The sequence below is a fragment of the Phalacrocorax carbo genome, chromosome 9, assembly GCF_963921805.1.
Source record: "Phalacrocorax carbo chromosome 9, bPhaCar2.1, whole genome shotgun sequence".
Lineage (NCBI taxonomy): Eukaryota > Metazoa > Chordata > Aves > Suliformes > Phalacrocoracidae > Phalacrocorax > Phalacrocorax carbo.
Genome location: NC_087521.1, coordinates 13,994,120 through 14,007,340, shown reverse-complemented (window position 1 = coordinate 14,007,340; position 13,221 = coordinate 13,994,120). Strand labels below are relative to the sequence as shown.

The following is a 13,221-nucleotide window of genomic DNA, read 5'->3' as shown; positions in this document are numbered from 1 at the left end:
CTTATTTTAATGACAAGGGAGTGCTTGGAGTCTTCTATCCTGTGGATTTATAGATGTACCCTTCTTAAGGAATGTAAATACTTGATGTGTTATTCTCATGCATAGTAACCTTCCTCTGAGTCCTTAGCAGGTTACCAGATTCTGTACCTGAGAGACTGTAAAGGACACATGTAAGGCTGTACATTAGCCTTGTTTCAGTCACACTGGGGAAGGTGCAGGTTGCTGTACAATTGTGCCAACTACAAAGGTGGAAAGTATAAAAGTTGATTACTGATGATGTATGCGCACCCAGATGATTAAATGTACATGTGGACAAAATAAATAAGAATTTAATAATTAAGAAGTAATTTTCCTTCTTGCAACCTTAACAAGTTTCGCCATGCAAAACTTTTTCAGCCGCTCTTGCTCTGGACTGAATGTTGGTGTATTAGATACTTCCCACTGCTGCCTCCATTGATAAGAGCTGTAGGGTAGTTTGGATATGCTTTTAACCACCAAGATATCTAGTTCAACTATATGCACAAATGAGTGAGTGGTTGTGGTAGGCAGCCCTTGAGTTCTGAATTGCCTTGCTGGTATGTATGTGAATCCTGCCCTGCCATGTGGTAGCTCAGTAAAAATTTGTAGCTGGAGGTATGCCAGTGTGCTACCTTTATACCCCCAGAGCTCTGCTGTTAGCCATTGCTGCTTTGTGTTAGCTGTTCATTTGCACAAAAATGGCACTGAGCCTAGGCAAAATGGTAACATTTGTAGTCTCACTTTAATGACTAAGAATTAATGATTTCTAAGTTTCAGCATTTATAAACATCTCTAATGGAATTTACTCACTTTATGTATTTACAGCTATTAATAAATGTTTGGTTTATGCTGGTTTTAGGAGATAACATTGGCTAGATTTGAGGCAAAATGGTCTGTTAACCCATCTTTTCTTCTGTGGCTGTGGTGTCAGTATCATTGTACTGGTTTAGTCTCTATCTCTTTAAAGCTTGAGTTTTGAGGATCTGTAAAAGGAATTTTGCTCTAGAAAAGCTGTATCCTGTAGTTCGATAAACATTGGCTCAGTTTAAATCAGTTGGTTTTAATACTGTTTTCGCTAACTCCTTAACGTTTATTCATGCTAGTCTCCTTTACACATGTATCTTATTTCAAAGTCTCTCTGCTCACATAATGAAGCCTGCTGTTTGAGGCAAAAGATGACTAATCAGTTATAATACTGTCATGGCTGTGCACCGGTAAGTGGCCATTTTAGTTTAATTTATTGCCATGTCATTTTGTAACATCTTTGTGTCACCATATTGCAGAAAACCTTTGATAAGGTTTTCTTTGATGAGCTAAGACTGTTGTGCTCACCACTGTACAGAGATCATGCCTGCTCTAGAGATTTATAGTTTAAATGATACACAGATCAGGGAAGTATGACGGAATGAGACCTACCCTGTTAATACAAATACTATTTTATCGGCTACAACAGGGTTGGACAATACTACCACTGTGATGTTTGGAGTGCATGTGCAGCCTGATGAGTGAAGTTCTTTTATGGTCACCAATGTAGAGTTTCTATTAATAGAATCATAAACTCTGGAATGTGTGTTATTTTGAACAATTAGTGAGATCTGGGAAAGTGTCATCATCGCAGCCTTTCAATACTTAAAGGGGGCCTAAAAGACGGGAACAAATTTTTTGGTAGAGCCTGTTGCAGTAGAGCAAGGGGTAAAGGTTTTAAACTAAAAGAGGGTAGATTTAAACTAGGTATATGGAAGAAATTTTTACTGTGAGGGTGGTGAAGCAGTGGCCCAGGTGCCCAGAGAGGTGGTAGATGCCCCATCCCTGGAAACATTCAAGGTCAGGTTGGGCAGGGTGCTGAGCAGCCTGATCTAGTTGAAGATGTCCCTGCTCGCTGCAGGGGGGTTGGACTAGATGACCTCTAAAGGTCCCTTCCAACCCAAAGCATTCTATGATTACACACTTGACCAAAGTTCTTCTAAAACCTCTTTAAGTAAGTATATTTTAAATGGTAGTTCTTTAACAGGTCATATCTTTGCAGTCACATAAGAGACACGATCTCTTCTTGGTGAGAGCTGCACCTCTTTATGATGAAGCTCCTGGTGCAAGCAGGCTGTCTTGGAGTTCTCTAAATGCAGCTGGTAGTTGCAAACAAAATCAGAAAGTGCAAATATAAAAATACTCCTCTGGGCTTTGGAATATGTCAAAGGCTTCAGTCTCACCAGTATATATAAACTGAGTGAATACACAATACATGCACCCAGCTGGTTTTTGGCATGCCTTTAGACGCCACTGGAACGGTTTAGCTTGATAGCAAATGCAATGACAGGTACTTAGTATTAGCATAAATTTTGTTTCTCCAAGAGCTTTCAATGCCAAGAACATCACCCATAATTTTTCTTTTCTCCTTTTTCCATTTCTGAATCTCCTTGGCTTTACCATTGCCAATTTTTTAAATAAAATTTAACTGTTTTCCTCTCTCCTTTAAAGCACTGAGCATTTTTACCATCACCTCTGCAGTGGCTCCATGCTCAGTACCCATGTAATCCAGGCAAATCCCCTGCATACAGTCTTGTTAAAAAGCTATAGGCATGGAGTTAACTCTGAATGGTCGTGAGCCAAGCCCTTCACTGCTTCTCCTAAAATAAATTGTTGCTAATGCTGCTGCCATATGGCCAACGAACACGAGCTCTCAGCGGTCTTTAGATTTCCTTGTTCATGCTTTCAAGGGCGCTGGCTCTTAAACCGGGCTTCTCCTCCCATGTTATTTGTAGTTTATCTCCCAAGCGGTGAACCTGGGAAGCACGCAAGTGTGTCAGAAGAACAAATAACTTGACTCAGTTGTCCAGTTAGCGGTTCCTTAGCGTCTCCTGGATGAATTAAGCCTGGCTGTACCGTGATGCGGTCGGTGTGGGGGTTTTGCGGGCGGAGCGCGTCCTGGCAGCAGGTGGCGGCTGCACGGAGGGAGCTTTGCGGCTGCCCTCGGGTACCGCAGAGGGGGCTGCCGGCTCCCTCTGTGCAGCAGTGGCCCCTAGTGGAAGATGCGCGGTCCTTTTGGTGACCCCAGACGCTAGACATAAAGCCTGAAAACTCTTCCCGTAATGACTCTTCTCATTTCCGAGCTTGTTTTAAACCTGGATCTCCCCAGCAGTGCTGTGGAAAAACCCAGTGAGTTGCTTTTCTCTTCTGACTGTTTGCTAAATACTAGAGCTTGAGCTATTATCCAGTAATATAATAGCCCTGAGTTAAGGAATTATTCTAATTACTTTTTTTAAGTTTCTCATTGTTTTGTCAAGTTCCCTTGGCATTTGCCTGAGCGAGCTGGTACTTTATAATGTAAAACTGGGGGAATATAGTATTCTGACCCATACATTTTAATATGTCTCTGTACAATCTCACGTTACATTGTATAATTCTATATAATATTTTTCTGAAGACCTGTAATGAAAATCTGCAGACGGCATCGGAAGGGAAGCATGTAAAATTCTTACTGTAAATATTGGCAGCAGTAAAGTGCTCACACATGCAAACTTAGACGAAGCAGATGGGTACATGTGGAGCCACCTTGTCCTTGGAACTTAAACAATGAGATAGGAAAAGTATTTTGAAAGACAGGAAATCTGTATGTAATGTATAATAAAATTTTCCTTACTAGCTTTTATAGTATGATCTCTCAGAATAAACCAGTGAAAACCTTGCTTTAAACCTCTCATTGTTGAGCTGTTGTAAATCACTTTTTTTTGAGGTTGCTGTAGGAGGTGACCTTTCCATTAGTGTGTAGGTGAGTGCTGCCTGTGGCTGGGTTGCACAAGTGAATCGATCTTGATTCCCCTCCCCCCTTCTGCCTTGGGGTGTGAGTTCATGTTATGAGTCTTCTTTCTGACAGGTGATGTTATAAGCCTCTTAAAATCAGCTCTATCAGATACTACCATCCCAGGTCCTTAAACATCTATTACAGCATTTTTAAGAACATCGTACTCTCCCTGTCTCTCTTAGTGCAACTTTTCCTTAAAAGGTGAAAGTGTTGGCATTTAGTCAATGTTGAACTGGAATTTTGTTCAGTGTTCCAGTGGTTTCTAGTTTAAAATCTCACTCTACTTTCTCTAGTTCTCAGTTTACTTACTATATCCCTTAAATAGGTACTACTTTGTTTCAAATCTGACCCTTGCTTCCAGTCAGATATTCTTAAGTCATGCTTGTCCTTTCTGCCACTTGGTAAATCTAAAAACATTTTGCCTTTTTTTTTTTTCCCACTGTGCAGATATTGTTGAAGCCATGTTTGACTTGTGCTTCTCAGAAGTCTTAAAGAGGGAATTGTCTATATTTTATATGAAAAAACATGTTCATGGCAGTAAGAGTAGTAGTGCTTTTATGCCTTCTCAGAAAAGGAATTGGCTGTTGTGGCTTTTTAATGATGAGGTATTTACAAGTATAGTGTCCAGAAAAATCTTGACTTATTATGTTAACATTGCAAAAGATCTTCATAAGCCCTCAGGAGGCAACTTAGCTTCTGAAAGCTTAGTGGAGAATCTGTTAAATCAGCAGAAGAATATTGAATTCCTGCTTGAGATTTGAAAAATGCTTGTTTCCAAAACAGTATGCTGAATTATGTCTTCCATTGAAACAGCCAACCAAAAGACAGAAACATAGGAATAATAAACAGAATGGAAGTATAAGCCTTTACAAAAACAAGGGGGTTTTAATGTGGAAAAATTTACAAGCTTGAATATATTATAGCATCACTCTGACTTGGAGAAACAAATTTCTAGAGAATGATATATGTAACCAAGTTATCATCACCAGTTCACTTTGATTTAAACACTTAAATGTCTGAAAGTACAGGCCTTTTGAAATAGAAATTATCATTCATTTTCTTCTGTTTGGCCCATTGATAGCAAGGTATATGGAGAAAAAGCTCTATCCATGCTAATGAAATAATGCTTTATCTTCACCGTCATTGATGCTGGTGCTCTCAGAAAAGCAACCACGAAATGTTGCAGCCTAGTACATATCCCTTCCACACAGGGTGTATTTAGCCACCTTATCTTCTGTTTGGGGAGCAGGCCAAGTGGCATAATTTTGTTCTCTGGGCCTTCATAATGGATTGTGATTTCTTTCTCTTTTTTTTCTGTTTTCAGTGATGGTTGACTTTGCATACATGTCTGGTAAAAATCTTAGTAAGCTTGTGTGGTGAAGGATTTCCATAAAATTGGATTGTAGGTTGGTTGTGTGATTTGGGGAATGACACAATGTTCTGGATGTCCCAAACATACCCTTTCCGCAAGCTGTTTTTGTTCCACACAAGAATATGGAGGCTCAGTTGTTACTTAAGTAACTAGCAACAGTCAGTAAACATTACTGCTCAGGTTATAAAATGCCTGTCAGCATTGTTTCATGAAAAAGTAGGTTGAGATCTGCTGCTTCAATGCCCTTTCACACATAGGCGTGCACGTATACATGCACACAGAGCTATCATAATCTGCATGAGCACTTAGTTGACCGAGTACCCTCTTTTAGTTAGCTTGATTTTTCTTTTTATTTTTTCTTTGAAGACAGACCAAAAAATTAACTTGTTTATTCATGGGAAAGCATTTGTACAAGGGAGGGAAAAGGTTTATTGGATTCCCTAGATTGTGGCTGTCAGGAGAGGAAAGGATAAGAAACCTACCCAGGTAAGCAGTCCTACAAAACCGATAGCCCTCCTAGCAAAGTATGCCAGCTGAGGTCAAGCTAACTTCAGTAAAGCTGTGGTATTTGTCAGGGTAAATGTATTGCCAGATAAATCCCTTCCTTGACCGGAATAAGCTATACCAAGAGAAGTGACTGCCACAAATTAGGGATGTCGCATAGGTCAGTAGGTGATAAAATGCTTCTCACCTCTAACACCTCTGCATTGGCAAGAGTTTGTAAGATGGGACAAGCTTGAAAAACAATGCGAAACAAATCTCCATGAGTAAATGTTTTAATTTTGTTGATCACACAATGAAAACTGGAACTGAGGGTGTTCCATTATGTTACAGCATGAGACACTGATTAATTGGGGCAATAAAAAGGTATCACAAGCAGCATGATTCTGCATGTACTGAATAGCAGTCTATTCACATTAAGAGTTTTCTTTTATTCTAAATTTTTCATTTAATCACTAAAACCAAAGATGTTAGCCTTCAACTGGTATGCAAGATAAAGGCATGAAATTGCTCAGTTTAGCCTCGTCCATGCTGGCAACAATGACAACAGAAGGTTAAATTAAGACTGCAAGATTAAAACTCTAATGTGTCGAACAGCTACAAGATTAGTTAATGAAAGAATATGTAGCTTCATAGCTTCATCATAGCTATCTAATGTGAACTGGTATTTGTTGACCAACAAGAACTGTATTGCAGCTTGTGCATATAGTTAACAGTTTTGATGCTCAGGAACCATTTTTAAGGATGTGTCCTACTATGTTGCTTTGAAGTCTTTAAGAATTAAAAATGTCAACATATAGCTTCCTTTGTATTGTGTCAAGTATCTTTGCTTTAGATCCAGGTGACACTGATCCCTAGTGTGACAAGCAGATAAAATCCTGCTTGGTTTTTTGCCCCTGTGGAGTTCAGTGTCAGTCAGTAGTCTGTTTGTCTATAATGCAACATGCCTTTTATTTCTCAAGAAGCCTTGCTGATGAAGTGTTGCATTGTTTAAGAAGGACAGATTTGTGATTGCTCTCCAATTACTGCCTAGGGATCACAAGAGGGAGGAAAAACAAATGCATCCTGGTTGAACTAAATTTTCTTTTGAGTCCAATACCATCTCTGATAGCTTATTCATCAGCCTTAATAGATGACAGGAACATTACAAATATTAGATCTTTGTGGCAGAGTAACTTCGACAAATTCTACGGCTTCTTTGTTCTTTGTAGAGACGATTTTTTTTTAACAAGGAATAGAGAAGTTACACAGATCTCGGCTCTAAGAAGTGTCTGGTTTTCTGTTTTGGTTTGTTTTTTTTTTTCCTCCCAAAGACTACGTTCATCCTGACCTTGCAAAAATTTTTAGTTGCTGAGGAATTGCTGTGTATTTATTAAATTGCCTTTTGCAATAAGGGTTGTCTGAGAATCCTTGCAGTATTTGGACTGGTAGTTTAAGCATGAGCTTCTAAGACGTAAAGAGCAGTGAGGCTAAATACAGGTGAGTTTCTCTCTTTATATGCTTCAATGATAAACCCATTGCAAGAGGATTTTCAATTTGATGTGGTGGAATGTGCAGTCCCCTTTTTATCCTGCAGATAAATATGGTAAGTATCAACTTAATTTCTGCTTCGAGAAGGAATTTGTTTAAATATCTCCTAGATAATGTTTGCACTATAACTTCTGTCTTTCTGAGCATTATGACCTCTGAAGCAGAGGCCTTCACAAATGTTGCCGTGTCATCCTGTTAGCCTGTGGGAATCTGTCCTGGCAGAGATACTAATTTACTTTCCACTAGGGTTGTGGGGAATATACACCTCATGTGCTTTTAGATTCATAATTGAGCGTTTTCTCTAGGGTGTTGGAATATTTTTTTCAAGGAGATGCTACCTGCATTTTTTTTAAAGAGCATTAGTTACCTTATATATTTGTAAGACTTGATATGCCGTACAGTAAAATGTCAGAAAAAAGAAATACTCTCCCTCAGCCCAAATCTAGAAACACCATCTTTTGAAGCTTGTTTAGAAGTGGGCAAAAGTTTGCTGTTCATACTGGAAGGTACGTGCTAAGTATTGGAAGAATGGTAAAACTACTAGTCAGTCAGCTGTTACTTACTGTATTGGTTCAGCTGGTGGTACGGAACCCTTCTGCTGCAGAAACTGTAGAGCCTGACTTGTCTGTTCTGTTAAGTCTAGAGTTAAGTTGCTTAAGGTTTATAAATGCAAAAGTATATCTGATATTCTTGGTCATGTGGAGTAGATAACAACCATGTTATGGGCAATGCCTTAGAGCAAAGGCTTGAGAGGAGCTCTGAGTGACTTCCTCAGCACAGCTGCTGCTGATCTGGGAGTTCACAGTTGGTTATTAGCACCTGGGGTAGGATTGCTGCAACTCTGTACCATGTATTTGGCGTAGTAAAACAAATGTTGGTGTGAAAATTAGCAATGCCAATTTAAACTGACTGCCTGTTATCTGTAACTAGTGTAAGGTTATGTCAAGTAAAGCATGTTCTTCTCAGACTGCCAGCTATAAATTTTCAGCCCATGTTAGCTATCCAAGCAGAGGCAATTGTTGCATTTCTTGTCTCTGTTCTTTTTTCTATCTGAGTCCACACAGCTACAGCTTGAATTGAGGGTGGTAAAGGGAGAGCGTTTCTCCCCTTTAGGTGCCATGTGACCTTTACTTCTGATACAACAACATGTTCTTTAGGAATACATGTGGGCCTAAGTGATGCCCAGGCTGCTACAAGCAAGGAAGTGTTTTACTGAATTACAAGAGCAATCTTGTTATGACTGCAGTAAACTTGCAAAAGGGTATAAAAGCAAAGGAGAAGTTATTAGTTAATCCTTTAATTCCAGTGTAGGTCTGTCAATAACTAGTTTAAGCCATTTACAGGACCCATAAGGGACTTCAGATCAGTTACTCTGATAAGGGGTTCTAGTTTACTAGCCTTTTGAAGAACTCAGTTCCAGTAATCCTCCTTTTCTTCCCCTTTCCCTCCCTCCCTGAAGGTCATCACATTCCAGTTTCCTAGATGAAAGGATGTTACCAGAATCATTGCACAACTCCTATGTGAGAACAATTGGCAGGGCGGTGTCTGAGCCAGCCTTTTTTCATGGTCTTAAAAATGAAGCTGCATACTGCCAAGAAAGCCAGCTGCTGGAGGATTGCTGCAGTCCTGGCAGTCTTTCTAGGCCTACAGTTGAGCAGATGTGGACAGAGCTCTGAGCTTCAGCAGATATCTGGGCTGGGAAGGGATTTTGAGGTTCTGTCTGAATGCTCAAGCACTGAGTGGGTACAGGTGGGAATAGCAGTGGTACCTAGTCACTGCTGTCTCCAGGCACTGCTTGGTTTGTCTTTGCAGTCCCAGAAAACATGGTAAAACTGTAGTAGCAGTTAACAGCCTGCTACACTAGTGTATACCAGTGGGGCTGAACCAGCAAATGTTAACAGAGCTGAACACTGGGCGTGTGCTTGTTGCATAATATTGCGAACCCTATTCAATTAGCATGTGGCATCACTCTTCAAATGCAGGATTTTATAGTGGAATAGGAGACTAAATATGTTGAAGTGCAGCGGAAAGTAGTTGCACAGGATGCAGGGAGAAAGGAAAGTGAAGGACGAGGAACCTGTACCCAGTTCTTGTTTGATTCCTGGTGCTTTGCTTCACCACAACTACAGTTCTCTTCAGAGGGTGGTAATGACACATGGTGGGTAGTGAGAAGACACCACTGAATACGTTTACAAGTTCTTGGTAGTATTGTTGTAGCCATGGTGACAAGTTTTTAGAGAGGTAATAATTTCATTAAACTGACTTCTGGTTCTGCAGTGAAGTAAAAGCTGACGGGCTTTTGAGACCTGTAAACCTGAAGAAAGCAAGTGTCTTCCAGATCTGTCAGTAGTTGTAGTAGGTGATTATGTCTCTGTAGAGAACCGAAAGACTTATGCATGCAACTTGTTTACATCTCAAAGCACTCTTCAATCTGTAAGGACAGATCTGGCATCATAAACTTTTTATGAGAAAGAGCTTAAGGAAGACTGTGAAGCAGTTGCCAACTGTAAATTAAGGTTGCTCTTTAATCTTCAGCCTGGAATGTGTAAAGGTGCTGAAGTTCCTTCTGTTTGAAGCACTGTAAACTCTGCGCTTCATGGGAGCATAGAGAGAACTATGTATGGGAGAAGCTGCAGTCCTGGTTGTGGGAGAGGGACCAATCACAGCAGTTGTGTCCAGCTGTGTACGTGACCTGTCTACTCTCACAGGGGTGAAATCTCGTGTATTTTGATGAGATTGTACATCACTGACTTGAAATGTTGTCAGAAGTTGTGCATTTCTGTATGGGAGATGTGGATGCAGTTTTCTCAGAAGGTACCCTTGTAGCTTTTTTCTGCATTTGTGTTTTTATTGATTGTCTCAATGTTAGAAATGCAAGTAGTGGCTTTTGGCCCACTATCTGTAGTATCTTACAGGAGACCTGTTTCTTTTTGTGTTGTTGTTTTTTTATTTTTTTTCAACTTCTCTTTGCAGTCTGAGGTATTCAAAATACCCAAATAATTGATCTGAAAACATAAGAGAAGGCCAGGTCTCCACTACAGGATGTGATCTGAACCAATTAAAAAAAAATAAGTTTCATAAGCACAAGATGTCTTTGTGTTTACCGATATCTAACTGCTTTTTGGGGAAGAGGAATTAAGCTTCTACAGAAACTCTGGGGGAGAAAAGATTAAGAAATAATGCTGTTAATGGAGGAGAAGATATGTCTTAAATGGCAGGGAATGTTTTTAGAAATACCAGCTTCTACCCACTAATGATAGGCCAAATTTTGCAAACTTAACAGGTTTCATGGGTTTTTTTTCTCATGCTTTGCCTTTGATGGGATTTTGCCTTTGATTGCATGGTTGTGGGTGGAATGTCTGATGCTCTTGGCTATAAAAACTGTATAGGTTCTTAAAATTACATTTGTTCTGGCCTGGAGCAGAGCTATGTGGGTGTTGGATGCCTCTCTGAGACCTGGCGTTCCTTTTGGTTAATCACCTTATGTTATCTACAACTTTAAAGGAACATGATTAATATCTAGTAGCCAGCCTCACTGTATGACATAGATATGCCCTGCTGTAGAGTTAATGCTTCAGTTTTTGAATCACCCACCTGGTGAGGGCAGTGTTTGGATAATCAATTATCTACAAATATACTCTGTGGACCAGAGACAAGTAGTTATAAGTGTTACTTATTATAGTCTCATCAATGGCATGGTGCTTAATCTCTTAAGCACATTAGAGTATTAGCTGATCAGAAATGCATTATCATCTGTTTAGATGAGATGATGTGGATCTTTTTCTGGGCAACACAGAAACACGGTACACTGCGTTAGGCTAGAATATAATTAACTGATAAATAAGTCATCCGATGCATATCTGAACAGCTGGAATATTTAAATTATACTAGCTGTCTCATGTCCTGTGCAATAATTTTAACAAATGTCAAAAGAAATCTGTACAGAATTAGCTGAATACATGATAAATTGGCTGCTGTTGCTTATGCAAAGTGAGCTGGATTATCAGAAGTAATCAGTTTAATTTAAACCCAGCTCATTTTAACTGAAAAAGGTTAGGGAGCAGCCACATGATCAGTTCAGCAAGCAGATGTAAGGACAGTAGTAATTTTCATTAATACAGACAAGCAGGATAAAACACAGTGAACAGCCCCAGCTCTTTCAGTAGGCTGCCATTAATTACTCAAGGTGCAAGCAAACTATTTCAACATGCAGTTACTGGTGAATCTTGAGCAAATTTTGAATCTTGTTTAAAAGCAGGCAACTGCCTTGTTTTGCCAGGTACCTCTTGATTAAAAGCCTGATATGGAAAACGTAGGGAGTGCTTGGACTTGATGGTTGTGCCTGTCTTGGTCCATTCAGCTACAGCCTTGTTAGAAAATGAGCGATTAATCCTGATTACATGGGGGAGAAGGAACCACAAATTCTAGTTTGCATTTCATTTTAATACTTCCATAAGCAGAAGTGGTACATGTATATTTTGTACTTTAGCTAGAGATGTTTTGTTGCAGTTACGCACATGACTTAATGACTGTCGTATTCACAGTCTTATCTTAATTTGTTTTCTAGGCAAAGCACGTGTGCAGCAGCTAGCAGAGAACACGAGATATTTCAGGAGACGACTGAAAGAGATGGGCTTTATCATCTATGGAAATGAAGATTCCCCTGTCGTGCCTCTGATGCTGTACATGCCAGCAAAAATTGGGTAAGTTTAACAGGATAACTTCTCACCCGTCTTCTTTAAAGTTAGGATGGTACAAGAATATTAAGACTTTTCTAAATATAAGAAAAGACTGGTTTGATTTTTGATTTTTGCTTTTATGATCATTACTGAGTCTAATAAAACATGGGAACTTCCTATAAGCCATCTTGAGAACACTGAGGATTATGGCTTGGGGCAGCAAGAAAGCACTTCAGGGAAGCAGTTTTACCACTATGTGCCATGTTTTAAACATCGTGGTTTTTTAAATTTTTTACATGTAAGGTGTATGTTTGTGTTGAAGAGAAGCTGAAGGTGAATGGAAATGAACATTAATGAACATTAAAAGTCACTGAAGGAATCTTTCAACCAGCTCCTTGATCAGAAGCAGCCAACATTTCCACATATGAACTCTGAAAATTGAAAAAAAGGAAAAGCAGTGGGGTGGGACTCAATGGGACACAACAACCTGTATTTGATGAATCCCAAGTTTGAGGTCTGGATTTAATAGCTCAGATACTGTTATTGTGAATACTAATATAACTGTAACACCTAGCTTTATAAATGCTTATGGACTTGTGGGCTACTGTGTGGATAATTAAGGCTAAAATTCTGCAAGCAGGATATAATGTAAGTATTAAAAAAAATTTGCAACATAAAAGCCTTATTTCAAGGACAACTGGGCTTTGATCGCTGCTTTTCAGTGTCCATGTGTAATGCAGTGCTGAACCAACACCTTCAAATTTGGAAAGTATGGCTTCATTTTAAGTCGTACAAAACATCTCTAGTGTTCTTGTAGCTCAGGCTTCAGTCTAGCTAAGCACTGTGGTTCTGTGAGGGAACAAACATCATCTAGCACTCTGCATGAAGCTAGACACAGTCTTCCTCCACCCTTCTCAGTATAACTAAATTTAAAAGGCCTGTAACCTTTATGGGTGCTGTAGAGTCTGCACTATCCAGCACACAGAAGCATACTGTTTTTACTGCCCAGCTGCTCTACCAGTCAGTACAATCTTTTCCCTGGAAATCTTCATGGAAATGTTTATTAGCTGAGCAGCTGAGCCAGTAACTTACTTAAAAATGAGCAAGAACACAGAGCTCTGCTGAGTGCTGGCCCTTAGGATTTACATCAGGTCTACTTCTTCCTTTCTTTGTCTCTTGTAGTCTGTTTGTAAAATAGTTTGAGAGTACTAAATGGATATGAAATTAAGTGTATCAGGATGCACCTGTTTATAAGGAAAAGAGTTGTAGCAGAAGTAAAAGGAAGAAAAATTATTAAAAGAGTAAAAGGATGTTATTTCTAT

The 13,221-nt window shown here is 39.4% G+C and overlaps 1 protein-coding gene across 4 annotated transcripts in view; it reads left to right on the top strand.

The window, feature by feature from the left end:
* Positions 1-13,221, top strand: part of SPTLC2 (serine palmitoyltransferase long chain base subunit 2) — an 83,267-nt gene that overhangs the window by 58,104 nt on the left and 11,942 nt on the right. For all 4 annotated transcript variants that reach the window (XR_010374441.1, XR_010374440.1, XM_064460484.1 and 1 more), the window contains one exon: positions 11,788-11,923. Coding sequence is in view for 2 of the 4 variants with exons in the window: in XM_064460484.1 (XP_064316554.1) it covers positions 11,788-11,923 (136 nt within the window). In the remaining 2 variants the exon portion in view is untranslated. The remainder of the gene's footprint in view (positions 1-11,787; positions 11,924-13,221) is intronic.